At 48.9% G+C, this 18991-nt stretch overlaps 1 protein-coding gene across 11 annotated transcripts; it reads right to left on the bottom strand.

The window, feature by feature from the left end:
• Positions 1–460: 460 nt before the first annotated feature.
• LOC144316461 (uncharacterized) lies at positions 461–18496 on the bottom strand. 11 transcript variants are annotated; one of them, XR_013382437.1, is made up of 7 exons: positions 11784–12041; positions 11487–11612; positions 10844–11097; positions 8213–8530; positions 8005–8081; positions 7286–7433; positions 4878–6628 (listed from the first exon to the last, which is right to left on the bottom strand). XR_013382437.1 is itself a non-coding variant. In XM_077902397.1 (6 exons), the coding sequence occupies exons 4-6, from the start codon at positions 8514–8516 to the stop codon at positions 1456–1458; spliced, it is 360 nt and encodes a 119-aa protein (XP_077758523.1). In that variant the 5' UTR covers positions 8517–8530; positions 10844–11097; positions 11487–11612; positions 11784–12044; the 3' UTR covers positions 461–1455. The 11 variants fall into 11 exon arrangements, 8 of the variants coding, with proteins under 8 accessions (XP_077758523.1, XP_077758521.1, XP_077758516.1 ...); XR_013382436.1 differs by having other exon boundaries at positions 4881–6628; positions 7299–7430; XR_013382435.1 differs by having other exon boundaries at positions 4882–6628; positions 7286–7430.
• Positions 18497–18991: the final 495 nt, after the last annotated feature.

Below are 18991 nucleotides of genomic sequence, written 5' to 3'. Positions count from 1 at the left end.
ACACACTGTCGTTCCGTGGCATTCCTTCCCTACAGTTTCTCAAAGCTATTTCTTGTTTTAAGTAGGTTTGTAAAAAATTATAAATGTAGGGGCCCTTGGGTGGCTCAGTGGTTGAGCCTCTGCTTTTGGCTCAAGGCATGACCCCGGGGTCCTGGGATCGAGTCCCATATGGGCCTCCCCGTAGGGAGCCTGCTTCTCCTTCTGCCTGTGTCTCTGCCTCTCTCATGAATAAATAAATAAAATATTTTAAAAAATTATAAATGTAAATGACCATGATAAAATGAATTTATAAAATGGAAGGAAAGATCTGTCTCTCATCCCCTGACCACCAAATCCTTCGTCCCTAGGGTGACCCAAATTGTACAGCATTCTAGAGGGTTTCTAGAAAATTGATATACAAATATTGAATTTTTCCTTTATTTTTAAACAAAGTATAGGATATGCATAAGCGTCTCCAACGCTTAATAACATTCTTAGCATCTTTCCATTTCAGCACACAGATTTTTTTTTTAGAGCTGTATAATATCTCATTAAATGGATGATGCATGATTTATTTAACCATTTTCCCTTTAATGGACATTTATGTTACATTCACGGTTGTATTTCAAACAATTCTGTATTGAGCATTCCTGTACACACAGCTGAGCGTGCTTTTGCAAGTATATCTGTAAGCTAAATCCTTAGGAGTGAAATTGTTTGCTCGGCGAGTAAATGCACGAAACTGGGTTGATCTGGCCAGTGATGGGCCGAGTGACTTCTGAGGAGGCTGCACCTGCTTCATTCACACCAACAGCATTAAGAGAGGACCAGTTTCCCGCCACTCAGTCACCCCCGGGTGGCAAAACATTTCATCTTTCATTTTTCCTAATCTGACGGGTGAAAGTGGTATACCGTTGTTTTTATTTGCATCTTAAAATTAGAAATGAAGGGGGCCGCCGGGGTGGCTCAGCGGTTGGGCGCCCGCCTTCGGCCCAGGGCGTGATCCTGAGATCCCGGATCGAGTCCCACGTCGGGCTCCCTGCAGAGAACCTGTGTCCCTGCCTCTCTCTGGGTCTCTCATGAATCAATCAATCAATCAATCAATCAATCAATCAGAAATGAAGCTGAGCATCTTTTCCTATGTTTAGCCATTTCTGTTTAATTTCTGTGAACTTAAAATCTGTTCTTTTTGTTTTTTAGAGATTTGATTTATGTATTTATTTGAGAGTAAGCAAGCAGAGCGGGTGAGGAGCAGGGGAGCCCCCCGGGGGGCTCCTGGATCATGACCTGGGCCGGAGGCACACGGAGCCCCCCAGGCGCCCTAACATCCATCCTTCGTCCTTGCAGGAGAACACGAGTGGTTAGGGGACTTCCGATGCGTTTCCCTGTCACCGCTCACTCACTCTGGTCCTGTGACACGATCCGCAGAGCGTCGCCGGGCCCTGGTCCCGGGTTAGAGCTGCCAGGCGGCCGCGATCACCGCGTCCCTCCAGTGTCACCTGCAGGTGAACAAACAGGGCTGGGGAGGCAAAATGCATCGTCGCCGACGAGGGAGCAGGTCAACCCCAGCACTGGCGCCTGCGGTGTCCCCCAGGTTTGGATCCTGCTGCTGAACCGCATGGGGCGCTCGGTCGCGACCCAAAAGCGCTGGCGGGGATCTATCTCCTAAGGTCCCCAAGAGCTTCTTAGGGCTGTAAGCGCAGGCCATCGGCCGGGAGCACCTGACGGGTCCTGGTCCCCGCGGCCGTCCAGGCCTGGCTGTCCGTGGGCCCCAGCGCCGTTGAAGCCTCGCAGGAAAACCTGCTCCTGCCAGTGAGTGGCTCAGGGAAGGGGGGCTCCTCACGCTCAGTGACCCCAACTCCCAACAAAGCAGCTGGGAAAATCAAGTCTCACTCCTGCCTTCTCTTACAGTTTTCCTGAATCGAATAATATAATTAAATAGTCACAGGAACAAAACCTTCTAAAACTCTGTAATGTGTTCTCCTCTTTCCAGAGCTATCCCAGATTCCTCATGAAGTTGTACCCCCTTAATTTCAATCTTGGATTTCGAAGTTTATCTTAAAAAAAAAAAAAGATTTAATTTATTGATTTGACAGAGAGAGAGGGAGAGCAAGCCCAAGCAGGAAGAGTGGCGGGTGGAGGCAGGGCAAGGAGCCAAGCAGGGAGCCGAGCAGGGAGCCCGATGCGGGGCTGCATCCCAGGACCCGGGGATCCTGACCTGAGCCAAAGGCAGATGCTTCGCCAGCTGGGCCACCCAAGCGCCCCCAATATTCCTTTTGGGACTTTTAAACAATTACTAAAATCTGAGTTTGTCATTAGGAGAACTTAAAGATGAGAATTGGTCTGGCATAGACTTTAACCTAAAGTACCCTAAGTACATAGGTCCCAGGCTTCACTGTTCCCAGTAAAGTGTACACCACCTTGTTTTTTTTTTTTTCCCATATTGAAGAAATACAACTTTCTATTATTCTTATAATTTAAGTATATCTTGGTCTTCTCTTCTTAAATGAATTTTTTTTAGGGGCAACCTGGGTGGCTCAGTCAGTTAAGCATCTGTTTTCAGCCCAGGTCATGATCCCAGGATCCAGGGATCGAGCCCCACATTGGGCTCCTTGCTCAGTGGGCGTCTGCTTCTCTCTCTCTCTCTCTCTCTCTCTCTTTCTGCCACTTTCCCTGCTTGTGCAAATAAAATTTAAAAAAATATTTTTTAACTAATTTTTTATTTAAAGAATTTATAATCTATCAGCTATGAAGCTATTGATATAATTTTCCAATTGATGGAAAAGATATGATTTTGAAGAAAAGAATGGAACAAGGCAAAAACAACCGGCAACTACCAAGCGACTTAAACTATGTATTACCAAGTCATCTATATTAGGAAGCAAAAAAAAAAAAAAAAAAAAAAAAAAAGTGAAGTTCAAATATAGAAATAAGATATGTGTGTATTTTAAATACTATAATTAATAGAAAATGCTTCAGTATGTAGTCTCAACTTTTTTTTTTTCAGCCAAATGTCCAAGCTCAGACTGTAGTTCAGCTGGGACTCCGTACTGAGGGGCCTAAGTGTACTATTTCTGTTTTTTGGAAGAGTCGTTTTATTTTTTTTTCCTCCCTTTTTTATTTCCAGGTTATGTTCAGCTAATTATTGAAAAGCTGAACATTCTGTCCTACTGCTTGAAATTTCTTGACTTCTGCGTGGGCAAAGGGAAGCAGGCATAATGGAGATGAGGGAAATTCTCCTGGCACTCTTTTATTGACCTTCTCTCCAAGTACACTCATAAGAAATTGCATTTAAATAAATTGAATGCTACCTTTGGCTTCAGCTAAATGCAATTTGGAACTAGCTTTTTAAAGTACCAACAAAAAATGTTCTTGCTTTCAGAAGTTAACTTTCTATGAAAATGGAGGCAAAGATGGAGTGTTTTTAATACATATTCAAGAGAGCTGATTTCTTTCGTTTTTTTTTTAAAGATTTTATTTATTTATTCATGAGAGACACACAGAGAAAGGCAGAGACACAGGCAGAGGGAGAAGCAGGCTCCATGCAGGGAGCCCGACGTGGGACTCGATCCCCGGTCTCCAGGATCACGCCCTGGGCTGAAGGCAGGTGCTAAATCGCTGAGCCACCCAGGGATCCCAAGAGAGCTGATTTCTGATGAAAAAGCTAAGGCTGAGGCTGGATGAAGCAAGGGAATGGAATCGGGCACCGCTCTCCTGGGCTGCTTCTTAGGGACAGAGCCACAAAGACTGAAGAGCTGACCTGGGAATTGTGGTTTCTGCCACCAAAACACTTAAGACAAAGTTGTAGAAATATCCCTATTAGTTACTCTTCCCTCCCTCCAAGAAACTCCCAGTGGCCAGATTTATCAAGGTGCTGACAACTGAGAGCTGTCACTGATTGAAGACAATGGGGAAATCCAAAATACGGGCCGGGCGGGGGCGGCGGGGGGGCTTTGAGTCCCCACAAACAGAGGTAAAGCTGGAAGGGAATTATGTACTGTCGGGTAAGTCAAGGCAACCAAGGTGTTGGGTAAGGGTGCCAGGGGACCCTCGCTAAGGGAAATGTATGCTCTTCTCTCTTCTGCAGGCTTTCTTTTCTTTTTTAAAGGCAGGGGCACGGCGGGAGAGTGCTGTTATTTAACTGGAAGTGCATCCAAAAGTTTGTTCTTAAATGTTTTTTTTGATCAACAATTATCCGTTTAAAATGTACAGTATTGTAAAATTAAAAGCCAGTGTGCTGCACCGTATTGCCCGTGGCGATGGTGAGATCAACTAGGCTGAGCCTGACCGTGGGTGGTGTCACTGGGGCCCCAGTGGGCAAGGTGTGGAATAGTGGGGTCAGGAATGGATCCAAAGTGACAATCAAAAGTGAATCTGGGGCACCTGCATGGCTCAGTTGGTTAGGGGTCTGACTCTTGATCTCAGCTCAGGTCTTAATCTCAGGGTTGTGAGTTCAAGCCCTGCCTTGGGCTCCACGCTCAGCATGGAACCTACATGACACCTCCCCCCCACCAAAAAAAATTAAAAAACCCAAAAGTGATTTTTTTCTTTTTTATTTCAAAGCTTATGCTCTTTCTTGTGACTTTTCAATGACTCTGTGTATGTGTGTGTGTAGGTGTGTGCAGAGCAAGTTGAAGTAGGGGTGCTCATATATACACCTTTAATCATCAAAGAAAGTTTAGTAAAAAGGTTAGATGTGAGGAATGCCTTAAAATGTGGACAGGCTTTTTTTTTTTTCCATTTAAATTATTGTTTTAAAATTTGATATAGGGCAGCCTGGGTGGCTCAGCGGTTTAGCGCCGCCTTCAGCCCAGGGTGTGATCCTGGAGACCAGGGATCGAGTCCCACGTTGGGCTCCCTGCATGGAGCCTGCTTTTCCCTCTGCCTGTGTCTCTGCCTTTCTCTCTCTCTCTGTATCTCTCATGAATAAATAAATAAAATCTTAAAAAAAACCCGATATATTTCTTACTAAAATAATACATGTTCTCTGCAGAAAAATTCGAATTTAATAATAAAAAGGGGGGAAAATCCACCCAGAATTGTGCCACAGAGAGCAGTCTCCTTTTAACAACTTGATATATATCTTTTAAAACCTGATTTCCTTTTTCTAGATAGAGTGATGGGTAGATAAATGGAGAGAGAGAGAGAGAGAGAGAGAGAGAATAATGAGTATGATTATATCAGTGTATAATATAGAATATATTCTTTTTGTTTCTTTGTTTTGTTAACATTACATCATGGAAGGAGTTCACAGATTTTGACGGGTGGAGAGGGCAGAAAAATTTTCAGCAGAGTAATGGTTTAACAGGGTCATGGATCCAGAAAGGATTGTAGGATCTGACTCATAAATAGTTGTGCACTTTGGGTTCACATTCAGGGTGGGGATGGGGGTAGGGGTGGTTTGGAGCCAGACTTGCAGGGCCTGAAACTATCAGACTAAAGAGTACGGAATTTATTTGGTAGAGAAAGTAAAACCATTAAACCATTTTTGAACATTCTAAAGTTCTGCCTTGGAAGCTCTGCTTTAGAAAGGTTAATTTGGGTACCATAAACCGAATGGACAGGAATACGAGGAGATTTGAAGGCTGCGGCTTGTTAGAGGGCTCCTCCAGGGGAGAGGAAGCGGGAACAAAAACCTCCTGGTGACAGTAGGAAGACAAAAGAAGAGGCTGGAATAGGAGGACCTAAGGGGGTAGCTGGGGAATGGACTCGTGTGTATGGTGGGGGAGGAAAAAAAAAAAGAAAGATGGATGAGGGCTGCCAGGGATGGGCTGTCAGGAGTCACAGAGATATGATATGGTAGGAAGAGTTGACCCTAGGAGCAAAATGATTCCATGTCGACTTTGGGAGGCCTGTGAGACACCCCAGGTAGAGGTGTCCGTCAGCGATCACATATGCGAATGTGCGGTGGAACGACGCATGTATCTCTACTACCCATAAAAAGCTCCTCAAAGCCAAGGGTGGGCGATTGCTTAAAACCATTGGTTTGAGTCTTCCATGTTTGTTGCGCTTTCTAAAAAGCCATCTCTTGTGGGGTGTCCCTGCCATCCACACAATCTGCTTAATGATAATGACCACGGGTCATATTTAACTGAGCTCCGCCGTCACATAATTTGACCATAATTTCTAGATCATAATCTCATTCTGAGATTCTTTTCTTGGAATAAGTTGATTAATTTTGTTCGTTTTGAAAATAGCAGAGTGGCTGAATCTGAATCATATACCTAAATGAGAAGGAAATGACATCTTTGGAACAAAAAGGGGGGAGAGGTGAAGAATAACTCTGGTTTGAGAGCCAGATGCTCCACATTTGGGAACGATCGTGACCACTTCTCACTCTTCCTATTACAACATACCTCGGCTAACTATTTATGAAAATGACAAGAATCCTATTCCAAAAATTAATAAATCCAATAAATCATTAAAAAGATTTCATGCTATGAACCCAATGTTCAATGGACCATTGTAAGATCTGAGGATGTTTATTGGCGTCAACCAGGAAGATTACGTTAACTCTTGTAAGGCCTGGACTAGCTGAAGACAAGCTGTCAGATGCTTTCATGGTATCTCGGAAAGATGATCCTTCTCCAGGTATTGTTTTCCGGGATATCAGCTGTGTGTACTCCACGTAAAGGCTGAACCACGGAACCTAGAGACCAAGACTTAGACCTTATATTCCAAAAGTTTCTTGATTCTGTCCATCTTCACATTTTCCCATTGCTACTGCTCTCAGATTTATCCCCATGCCCGTGACACTTCCTGACTTTGACTATTGCAATAGTTGAACTGGCCTCTCTGCCTCTAGTCTCATCTCCAATCCCTCCTCCTTGCTGCCAGCATGATCTTTCTAAGACACAGCTCTAGAGGATCCCTGGGTGGCTCAGCGTTTTGGTGTCTGCCTTCAGCCCAGGGCGTGATCCTGGAGACCCGGGATCGAGTCCCACATCGGGCTCCCTGCATGGGGCCTGCTTCTCCCTCTGCCTCTGTCTCTGCTTCTCTCTCTCTTTATGTTTCTCATGAATAAATAAATAAAATCTTAAACCAAAAAAATAAAATAAAATAAAACACAGCTCTGGATATGACATTTCCCTACTCAAAAATCATAAATATTATTTATGATAGTTAATATATGGAAGCAACCTAAGTGTGCATTGATAGATGAATGGATGAAGAAGATGAAATGTATGTACACATGGAATATTACTCAGCCATAAAAATGAACGAGATTTTGTCACTCACGATAACGTGGATGGACACAGAGGGCGTTATGCTAAATGAAATAAGCCACAGAGAGAATGAAAAGTACCATATGATTTCACCTTTATATGGAATCTAGGGGCATCTGGGCGGCTCAGTTGGCTAAGTTGGTCTTACTCTTGACCTCAGCTCGGGTCTTGGTCTCAGGGTCATGAGTCCGGGCCTTGTGTTGGGCCCCATGCTGGCTGTGGAGCCTACTTAAAAACAAGTGAATATTTGACAGGAAGAGCACTGGGTGTTATTCTATATGTTGGTAAATTGAACACCAATAAAAAATAAATTTATTTAAAAAAAACAAGTGAATAAACAAATAACAAAACAAACTAACAGCAACAACAAAACAGACTTGTAAATGCAAAGAACAAACTGATGGTTGCCAAAAGGGAGAAGGCGGAGGATGGGAAAACAGGTGGAGGGGATTAAGAGGTACAAACTTAAAAAAAAAAAAAAAGAGGTACAAACTTCTACTTATAAAATAAGTGTGGGGATGCCTGGGTGGCTCAGCGGTTTAGCGCCTGCCTTCAGCCTAGGGCATGTTGCTGGAGTCCCGGGATCGAGTCCCACGTCGGGACTCCTGCTCCTCCCTCTGCCTGGGTCTCTGCCTCTCTCTCTCTCTCTCTCTCTATGTCTATCATAAAAAAATGAAATAAATCTTTAAAAAAAATAAAATAAGTGTGGTACAGGCAGGAATGAAAAAGTACAGTATAGGAAATAGAGTCAATAATATTGTAATAATCTTGTATGGTGACAGATGGCAACTATACTTACCGAGATGAGCATTTTGTGAAGGATGTAATTGTTGAACCTCTGTTCTACACTGAAGCCAGTGTAGTGTTGTACGGCAGCTGTATTCCAATTAAAAAGAAAAAGAAAAAAAACCTTGAAAACCTTTTCCACCCTTGCCATGTTTACAGAGGAGAACACACATGCCTTAGCACGCCAGGACAAGCCCTGATACCCCGTCTTTAACACCAACCTTGCGTGCGATCACTGCCTCTAACGTTGTCCGCACTGTCATACCTCCACGCCCCTGCAAGCACGAATCCTGTATTGGTAATATCTTCCGTTTGGAAAACTCCTCTTCGTTCCTCAAAGTCCAGTTCGTCGGTCAGTTGTCTGAATCGGTTTCTTCTTTCTCTCTCCATGGTGGCTGAATAAAGTCCTCTCTCGTCTCTGTTCACTTCATTATAATCCGCACCAGGTGGTGGTATGTGGTCCGTTATTACAAGTCTTTTTCTCTGGCTAGGATGTGAACTTCCCAAGGGTAGGAACTGTGTCATACTTATCTTTTCACCTTTTCAAGAAACATAAAATAAGAGTTATTTTTTCGGAGTTAGTGTCAATCTCTAGCTTGGGGTGGTTATTTACAAGGCAAACTGAATGGAAAAGAGAGGAGTTCCGTTTAACAGCGACCACATGTATTTATAACTCTCCTATTTCTGCAATCAAACTGATATTTTACAGACTATTTAGAAAATAGGTTACTAAATTTTCTTTTTCTCAATTTATTGTTACTTCCAAAGGCTCCCCTCCCTTAACATTCCTTCTAACTTTGTTCTTCAAAATGTCATAAAATATATTGGTACAATTTCGTATCTTATTAAACCTAGGAGAGTGAAAGTAATTCAGTATTTATTTATTTATTTATTTATTTATTTATTTATTGGTGATTGGGAATCTGTGATGAGTCAAGAATCTTTAAAATGTTGGTCTATCTTGCTCTGGTAATCTATAGTAATCTGAGGAATCAACCTTGATACAGGAAAATATTTTTTTGCCGAAAAATGCACAGAGTTTGCACAGAGATCTGTGGCTGTCGTAGAGGCACGGCACGTCGCGCTCCCTTCGAGAGAGAGCTCGTTGAAGGAAGAGCAGTTGGCCGACGGCCTCCGGCTGCTGCCCCTTTGGGATCCAACCTAATGTTCACGCCAAGGCCCCTGTCTCCCCAGACCGCTCGGCCTCGTGACCTGGTTGAGGCTTTCTCGGAGCAGACGCTACACTGCAGTTCGAGAATATTCTTACCCAGTTTTTCCTTCCCTCTGTTCTTCCACAGATGTCAGACCCTTGTTCTGCTCAAAAAGCTTTTCCAGGGCAGCCCTGGTGGCTCAGCGGTTTAGCACCTGCCTTCAGCCCAGGGCTTCATCCTGGAGACCCGGGATCGAGTCCCACGTCGGGCTCCCTGCATGGAGCCTGCTTCTCCCTCTGCCTGTGTCTCTGCCTCTCAATCTCTCTCTCTGTGTGTGTCATGAATAAATAAATAAAATCTTTTTTTTTTAAAAAAAGCTTTTCCACTTTATGCCTGCTTCTCTCCCCTTTCTCCCTCACAGAAGCTCCCCCGGGAATCTCCTGCCCTTCCCAATCCGTCTCGGCATCGGCCTCCCTGAGGACCTAAGCAGGCCGACCTAAGGCCCCAGTGGAGGCCACGAAGCCAGGGAGGGAGACGGAGACATTGAGGGAGGACGGATGGCAGGGCGAGTCCCCTCCCCGGGGTGGGGGTGCCAGCGTGTTCGGCGGGGTGGAAGGGAAGCGCGGTGCGGGGTGACCCAGAGGGGGAGGGAGGGCCTTTTCCCTTCAAGAAAACCCACTAAAGGATTTTAATCAGAGAAGATGCTCAGATTTGCATTTTGAAAAGAGGATTCTGGCATCTTTGTAGCGAAGGAAGCAGTTTGGAATGGTCTAGATGCGAGCCTCCGGTCGTCCAAACCGGGGCGGTGGCGGGAAGATGGAGAGGCACATTTGAGAGATATTTAAGAAAATCTCGGTGATGACCCGGAGACACGGAGATGGCGGGGAGGGCGCCTCAGTGCCCTTTCCCCTTTGGCTGCGACGACCAGCTGGGTGGGCGCCACACCGTGGACTGGGAACTCTGGGTGGGAACCCAGGGGGAGGCAGGGCCGCGTCCCCCGGATTCGTACACCCTGCGTGGGGGTGCTCAGGAGCTGACGGTGCGGGCGGAGGCAGGCAGGCCTGTGCAGCGAGGCCGGGGTCCCTGCGCTGGGCACCCCCCAGGCCGGGGTGGCCGGGCGGCCAGCGGACACCCCCCGCCCAGGCTGGGCTGCACAGACTGCATAGACCTACCTGCACGTGTCTGGGCCCCGTATCTTCCTGGTGTGTCTGCACGCGTGACAGGGCCATGGATGCGTCAGCGGTGGAGGTGGCACCGGGCCCTCCCTCCCCACACAGAGGCCCGCGGGGCGGGGGCGGCAAGAAGCACGCGTGCACCTGTACAGGGTCTTTCTCTTCTCTTCCCTTCCCTTCCCTTCCCTTCCCTTCCCTTCCCTTCTTCCCTTCCCTTCCCTTCCCTTCCCTTCCCTTCCCTTCCCTTCCCTTCCCTTCCCTTCTTCCCTTCCCTTCCCTTCCCTTCCCTTCCCCTCCCTTCCTCCTCTCCTCTCCTCTCCTCTCCTCTCCTCTCCTCTCCTCTCCTCTCCTCTCCTCTCCTCTCCTCTCCTTTCTTTCCTTTCCTTTCTCTCCCTCTTTCTTTTCTTTTTTGTAGGTTGTATTTCAAGCCTGGCATTTGTAGAGCAGGCTGGCAGCGGGGAGCTCAGGCAGGAGGTGACACGGCGGCCTTGAGGCAGGATTTTCTCCCCCCCCCCAACCTTGTACTTGCAGTTAAGGCCCCTCGCGGTCAGGTGGAAGCCCCCCGCGTGGAGGGACAGCGTCCTAACCCCCAGGCTGCTGCTGCTGCTGCTGCACGTTCACATCGACAAAGGCCCTTCACAGCCAGCTGTGCCTGAAGTGGAGGACCCCAAGGTGTCCAGGACACACGGAGGAAGGACTGTGCTAAGTGTGAGGACTCGGGGAGGGCGCTGGTTACTGGCTTTTCTAGAAGGTCTAGAAGAAGGGTTTGCAACCCGGAAAAGCCTGAGCGGAGAAGGAAAAGGGCTCTTATGGCTTTGGAGACCACATGCCCCCCCCCCCCGCTTTTTTTTTTTTTTTTAAGATTATTTACCCATGAGAGACACACAGAGGCAGAGACACAGGCAGAGGGAGAAGCAGGCTCCATGCAGGGAGCCCAGGTCTCCGGGGCCACGCCCCAGTCCCCCCCTTCTTCCTGCCACCCACAGGGGAGTCCGAGTCCAGGGTGGCCCCTGGGAGATGGGGGCTGTGTTCAGGGCCCCCTCCTCTGGGGGTAGGGAAGTAGAACAGTGGGGCCTGGCAGCGGCCCAATGCCCTGCACTGGGCCACCCCCCAGCCCTTCCGTGTTCTAGATACTTCCACCGGCCGTGCCCTCATATTTCTGTACTACTTACTTCCTTGCCGGAGGGCTGTGTTTTTACAGTGACTTTCTAAATTGTTCGCCAGCTCTCGCCAACCCTGCTGCGATTCCCAAAGGAAGTGGAGAGTGGAAGCCACCGGCTGGAAGCAGGAACCGCCACCTGGGGGGAAACACAAGTAAAATCACCCGGATCCCTGGCCGCCTCAGTGTGCTGATGCTCTGACAGTACCAGCTTGCTCCCGAGTGGGCATCTGCCCGCGGCGTGCAAGGACCAAGTGTCAGAGCCACGAACACAGGGAATCAAAAAGCAGCACCCTTGGGCGATGCATACACGCTTCTGGGCTCTGGACCTCAGTTTTCTTGTCTGTAAAGTGGGGAGACGACTGCTTCCTGAAGGATTCAGGGTATTACGGGAAGCAGAGCAAAGGAGCAAGAGCAAAGCCATTTACTAGGAGCCGTTACCGCAACCTGGCGGGGGTGGGGGGTGGGGGGGGCGCTGCCAGAGGCTTGGGATTGTTTAAATTGTCATTCTCCTCCTTTGCGGAGCCTCCAAACGCAAGGCAGCCTCGACCCGCCCGCCCTCCGCGGCTGGTGCTTATCCCGCCCGCCCGCCCGCCCTCCGCAGCCTGAGCCCCGCCCTGCTGCACTAAAGCCCGGGGTGGCCGCTTTTTTGCCACGAGGGCCACACAGCGGTTTGTGACGGAGCCTCAGGGGCCGGGGCGGGGCTGCTCCCCTCCAGGGCTGCTTCCCCTCCCGCGCTGCCCCCCCTCCCGCAGTGCTTCCCCTCCCGCGCTGCTCCCCCCTCCCTCAGTCCTTCCCCTCCTCCGCTGCTCCCCCTCCCGCACTGCCCCCCCCCCGCGCTGCTCCCCCTCCAGCGCTGCTCCCCTCCTGCAGTGCTCCCCCTCCCATGCTGCTCCACCTCCAGCGCTGCTCCCCTCCTGCAGTGCTCCCCCTCCCATGCTGCTCCACCTCCAGCGCTGCTCCCCTCCCGCAGTGCTCCCCTCCCGTGCTGCTCCCCCTCCAGCACTGCTCCCCTCCCGCGCTGCTCCCCCTCCCGCGCTGTTCCCCCTCCCACGCTGCGCCCCCTCCTGCAGTGCTCCCCCTCCCGTGCTGCTCCCTCTCCAGCGCTGCTCCCCTCCCGCGGTGCTCCCCCTCCAGCGCTGCTCCCCGTCCAGCACTGCTCCCCTCCCGTGGTGCTCCCCTCCCGCGGTGCTCCCCCTTCCCGTGGTGCTCCCCCTTCTCGTGGTGCTCCCCTCCCGCGCTGCCCCCCCCTCCAGTGGTGCTCCCCCTCCCGCACTGCTCCCTCGGCCCCGGACAAATTGCACCGCCCCGGGATACTGCCCGCCAGCCTGCAGGTTCATTTTACTGGCTCCTCTGCGAACGGAGGCCGAATTGGTCTTTCACTTCCAATTTAGAGGCGGCTTCCGCGTTGGAAATCAGAATTATTTGCCCTCCTGTGCACGCATCACGCCGGAGACTCACAGGGATTCCAACTGCGCCAGAAGCGTCAACAGGGTCTCAGCGCAGCAGGGGTGGGTCCCCGGGGCTCACCTGCTGGCACCTGCCCCCTCTTTACCCCCCGCACCTGCAGGAGGCAGCCAGGAGGACCGGCTTGCATCCCCGTGAATTGTTCTATCCGTTTGGAAGTTGTGATTTTTAGGGCAGCGGTACTTTTGCATTTGGGCATCACGGTCTTACCGGGCGCGTGACCTGCGGCAGCGCGGACACTACGGTCCTGGGAGGTCAGCGTCGTGGGGGCCCGGGCAGGTGCGGGTCTGCTCCTCCCCACGGTCCCCGATGCCCGCAGACCTCCCCGTGTGACCTCGGGCTCAGCGGTGGGGCCCCTGCCTTGCGCCCAGGCCGTGACCCCGGGGTCCTGAGATCGAGTCCCGCATCCACTCCCCGCAGGAGCCTGCTTCTCCCTCTGCCTGGGTCTCTGCCTCTCTCTCTGGGTTTCTCGGGAATAAATACATAAAATCTTAAAAAGAAAAAATGTGTACGTTCAAGTCCCAAATCGGAAAGAAGCTCCCGGGCTGCTGCGGCTCCTCAGAGCCCTGCTCCCCGCCCCAAACCCCCAACCCCCAGCCTCCCCACCATGGCGCCCTCCCCCTGCCCCTCCACCTCCCCCACCGCCTCTGGCATCCAGTCATCCCCAACAGTTTGCAATTACAGAGGGATTTACGAGCTACCAGGCCTGCGCCTGTGCCCTGCACTTCCTTCCAGAACGTCTCTGCCTCCGTGTCCTCTTCCTTGTGTGTACCCCCCAGGGAACTCACAGCTCCCCTCCCCACCCTTCCTCCGTCCAGAGGGGCCTACGTGCCACTGCACCGTGGCTGCTGTAATTGCTCATTTATCTAGTTGCTCCCTATCAGTCTGGAAGATTCATCACAAGTGGAGCTGGCTTCCCTCTCTGAACCCCAGCATGGAGTCCACGGTGGGATCCTCTACAAGCCCTCAATGAATGTTTCTTGAATAGACCATTCCTACCTAGTTTCTACACTTGACCTACAGAGGACATCTTCTAGCTCATCGCCTCCTAGCCCAGGTTCTGAGGTGCCAGGGCTCCACTCCTCGGAGTGAGACCCCAGGGCAGTAGCCCCTGCATCCGCTGGCAGCTTGGTAGAAATGCAGAGTGGCCGCCCCATCCCGAACCTGTGAATCAGAATCTGCATTTTCAGTAAGATCTCCAGGTGACTGTTTGCACCTTTGTGTTTCAAAAGCACTGCCCAAGACCACCCAAAGTAGCGCAATTTTGTTTCTTTTAAAACACTCCTGGAATTTAGATTTTTAACCCTTCACCTGGAATAACAGGATACTACTGTAAGCTATTTTGTAAAAATAGTCTTTTACTAAAGCTGTAATATGCTAAATTTAGGAGTAGTTTTTAATGAAAAATATAGATTATCATTGATAACTGATACTATTGCAGATATAGGAAATCTCTGTCTGTAAAAAAGAACATGAGACCACACGGGTGAGTAAAGTATAACAAATAAACCAGGTTTCTTCCCAGGAGCGGCCTAAGGAAGGCTGCTGATTGGAAAAGGAGGCTAGACAATTTGTCTTGAAATTTTATCTGTATGACAGCACATACTTTTGCTTAGATTATGTTACCAAGTTAGCATATTATTTTTCGAAAGATACATTTATCTACGTTTTATAAAGGATTAAGGAAATGTCAGTTGTTCATAACAAGGAATGAGTTAATTTCCTTACCTTTTTTTTTTTTTTTCCTGTAAAACCTCACATCCAATCCACCATCAAATCCTCCAGGCATTACCTCTGGAAGGTATCCAGGACCTGACTGTGTCTCACCACTTTTCCCAATACTGCTTTTTTTTTTTTAACTAACATGGGGCTTGAACTCATGACACCCAGCATCAAGAATCACTTGGTCTACTGGCTAAACTAGCCCAGTGCCCCTTCCCAGTACTGTTTTTGTGGGATTTTTAAAAAGATTTTATCTATTGATTCATGAGACACCCAGAGAGAGGCAGAGACACAAGCAGAGGGAGAAGCAGATGGCCCACAGGGGACTCGATCCCAGGACCCCAGGGTCACGGCCTGAACCGTAGGCAGAGGCTCAAACACCGAGCGACCCAGGGGCCCCTCCCAGGACAGTTCTAACCCAAGCCACCTTCCTTTCCTGCCTGAATTGGTACAAGAGCCGCCCGCTCCCCCCACCCCCATTTGCCCACTTCCCATGACCACCATCAGCGGGTTCTCCACTCAGCTGTCAGGTCACACCATCCGCTGCCCCAGATCCCCTGACGGCTTCTCGTCTCCCTCTGAGGGACCCTGCAGTCCCCGGCACGGCCTATGAAACCCTTCCATGCTCTCCAACCTAATTCCTTCTTGCTCCCTGTTCTGTTCACTTTGGGCCTCCGCAGAGGCCACGTGGCTGCCTCCCGAGCCCAGCCTGCAATGCCTCTGCCTCAGGGCCTTTGCGCGGATCCTTTCCCCCGGGCCGCCTTTCCGGATGGCTTGATCCTGCTCTCCCGGGGTTTGTCGCAAATGGCCGTGGCGACTGCGCACGGCCCACCTCTCCCACCCTGCCCAGTTTCAGCTCGGTGCTCAGCACCATTCCCTGACATAGTACACATTTATCATTTGACCTATTTTTGTCTCTTCCTACTCAAATTCAAACTCCATAAAAGTAAAGGATTTGTTCTGTTCATGGCAATAAACCTCGTCGCTGGAACAAACTAGCACATAATAATTGCTTAGTAAATATTGGGTGAATGAGGATGAATGACAGCGCAAAAAGCAGGCATCGAGGGGTGTCATGGGTAAATTATTGGGGCACAGCTCGAGTCCATGGTCATCATACCTGACGTTACCTACGCGTGCTCAACTCTTTCTTTGCAAAATTGAATGCCAGCGTTGCTAATAAACTGCAACATTGTCAGACGAATAGGTCTTTTCTTTCCTTACCAATGTCGGATTACTCAGAAGACCACATGTGAGAAGCGAGAAGAGAGCAGATAGTTCTTAAGTAATTATTTGTTCTCTCTCTCTCTCTTTTTTAAGATTTTATTTATTCATGAGAGACACACAGAGAGAGGCAGAGACACAGACAGAGGCAGAAGCAGGCTCCACGCAGGGAGCCCGATGCGGAACTCGATCCCGGGACCCCAGGATTACGCCCTGAGCCGAAGGCAGGCGCTCAACCGCTGAGCCCCCACCCCCAAGGATCCCTTTGTTTGTTCTCTTTATGATTATATCCTCTGTTTATTCACTTTCTCTCCCGTTTTCCTTTTTAGACTTTGGAGTCTGTGCCAGCTTGAACTGATGGGCTATTTGTTGGAAACGTGAAAGTTGTTTTTTTTTTTTTTTTTTTTTTAAGTGACCCAGGCCTGTGTACAAAACCGTTAGCCTAAACCAGGGATCAGCCAACGTTTTCTAAAAGACTAGATGGTAAATGTTTCAGGCCCTTCAGATAACGTGTGGTCTTTGTTGCCACTACACAGCCACTATAGCGTGAAGGCAGGTAATGCCTAAATCTGCGTGGATGTGTTGCAACAGAAGTTTACAAAAACAGGCCTGCTGGATTGAGGGCCATGGTGAGCTGCCCCCTGGCTTAACCCTAAGTCATGTGCTTTAGACTGTAAGTCCTTGAAGGCACGAGTGGTCTCTAATACATATCTTAGGTACAAAGTAATATCTGTTAAATACAGAAATAAATACATAAGCCCTAAGACAACTCCATTGGTAATTTTATATTGGATGAGGCTCGTGACAGGTGGTGTGCTTGGTGCGTGGTCCTTCCACGGTCCAAGGATTTGGGGTTCCAGCACTTGAATGACAAATCTGTTAGGCAGGCAAGTGACACTTCATATCATCACTCCTGAGACATATCTCTTCACAGCTAAACTTCTTTCAAGTCAAGATATGTCCTACAGTGATATCGGAGGCGTGTTTCCTTTCCAGTGGTACGTAAAATGACAGTGTGTCTCACAATTTATGTGTGATGATTTGATATTAAATTTGAAGAAATAGGGTATTTTTCACTTGCACGCTCAGGTCATAGAATGACCAAAGAACATACTCACTTAGGCAAGAGCTGGGTTGCTTAGGATGTAAGAAGTACAAGGGCTCACGAAGCTAATAGTATCTGTATCTTAGGTGCGAGGCTTTAACTTTCAAACGATGCGAACATTCACGGTGAATTAATAATAAAAAGTCAGGTAGGGTTTCGTGTTTTGGGTGATAATGGCCTTCAAAACGTTTCCTAAGTCATATTTTCTTTGTTCCAGATAATCAAGAATCTGTTGACGCTGAAATTATCCGCAAAAGGGCAATTTTTGATTGTTAGACTGTCTTTGAAAGCAGTTACAGGAAAAGCCAAGAGGAAGACTTTCATACAAATCAGGACACGTATTCCTTCTTCAAGGGGAAAGATAGACCATCAGTACTGCTTTTCCAATTATTTGTGTTTTCAAATATACGTCAATCCCAAGAAAAGGAATTAAGTATTTGACTCAATCCAGGAAACGTTTACCGAGCACCTACTGTGAGTAGGTACGGAGTTAAAAGAAGCTCAAGCCGTGAGCAGGCTGGGGTCCCTGGTGGAGACCGTGGCCCCCCAAAACTTCATGATGGAAGACACAGGGAGCCTTTAGTAGGCTTCTCGTTCCTTTTCAATGCACTGGAGCCCTTGCATCACCCTCCCAGGCCGCTGGGAGCTTTGTCACTGATCTTTGGTGAGCTGTTCACTCAAAGAAAGTAAGGAGGGAGGAAGGAAAGATCGCTGCCTTCGGGGGCCTGCACCCCCGCATCGCGCCCGCAGCCCCTGCCCCGGGCTGGATAAAGCACCTACTTATTTACTCTCCTCTGCTCAAGAAAGTGCACGTCTGAAATTGTTCAGAGATGCAGAGCAAGATTCAGCAACCGGGGGCCAGGTCCTAGCTGGTGTGGGGAGTGGGGTAACCTGATTTTCGGGTGGTTGGCAACACAGTGGGAAGTGGGGATGGGCAGCGGGGAGAGGTGGGAGCCTTCCTTGCTGCCCTCTCCCCCCCATCACCCTCCATCCCGGGGAGCCTGATGGTTTCTCTGGGGTGTCCCCAGATATGCAAGTGGCAGACGAGCTCCTCAGCCCATGGTGGCCCCGCACCCACATCCACATTCAGAGCCAGGGGCTGAAGGAAGCCCTGACCCCCATGCCCTGAAGTCACAGACTCCCTTGTAGGCCCTGATGGGATGACAAGAGCTACTGTGACCCCTGACCCCTCGAGAACTCCCTGACGGAGAGACAGAGGGGGGGACAAGGTGCCTTTATCCTGCTTGGAGAGCTCAGAAGCAAACATACAGGATTAATAACAAGTATTTTACCAACGGATTATAAAATAAGCAGGCTTTGAGTTTCCCCATTCCCCTGCAATTATGATGAATGACACTCAAACATAAAAATATCTGTAGTCCCAATTTTCACTGAAGTCCCTTCCTTAAGATGAAAACAGTGCTTACCCACCGTTGTGCTTTGGATCCTTCCTCGAATCTTCACATCTGTTAGGAGGCTTTGTTGCCTATCAGATTATATTTGGGAAAGTTTTCCGCAGCGCTTCAAAAACAGGAAATTGGCATCTCTGTGGATCGTAAATCAAAGTTGGATGGAAACCCCCCTCTTCTGACTTGCTGAGTGCCAGCTAAGCTCCTGCGCACCTCGTGAAAATAAACGCAGGAAGTTCTGATGATGCTTCTGCAGGGCTAAAAAAAAATTACATATATATAAAATCACTTGATATCAACTCCCAACACATTGATACCTTATTTGGCCACAGTTTTCCACAGAATGAGGTAATACAATGACAGCTGTAATGTTAGGAAACAGAATGACACTTCTTATCGTTATCTGGTTGACCCTAGATGACATGTTTTTCTTTATTCAGTGTAAAGGCCTCATCCCACCTCTTTTTTTTTTTTTTTCTCCTCCTTTTTCCAAATCCCTCCATGTTTTGAGCTCGTACTGTTGTCCCTTCGATGCCCTTGTTTTCTGGTCTCTGATGTGTCCTGTGAATCTCCCCTGGCTCACTAGTTGCC

The sequence above is a fragment of the Canis aureus genome, chromosome 6 (genome assembly GCF_053574225.1).
Source record: "Canis aureus isolate CA01 chromosome 6, VMU_Caureus_v.1.0, whole genome shotgun sequence".
Classification (NCBI taxonomy): domain Eukaryota; kingdom Metazoa; phylum Chordata; class Mammalia; order Carnivora; family Canidae; genus Canis; species Canis aureus.
This window is presented reverse-complemented; position numbering and strand designations above follow the sequence as displayed.

Coding starts and splice junctions, on each gene's coding strand:
- LOC144316461 (XM_077902390.1), bottom strand. CDS start 8,516: ATGACACAGTTCCTACCCTTGGGAAGTTCACATCCTAGCCAGAGAAAA. Junction 8,082..8,212: donor AGGCAGTGATCGCACGCAAG/GTTGGTGTTAAA, acceptor ATTGGAATACAG/CTGCCGTACAACACTACACT. Junction 6,629..8,004: donor TTCACAAAATGCTCATCTCG/GTAAGTATAGTT, acceptor CTTGGTCTCTAG/GTTCCGTGGTTCAGCCTTTA.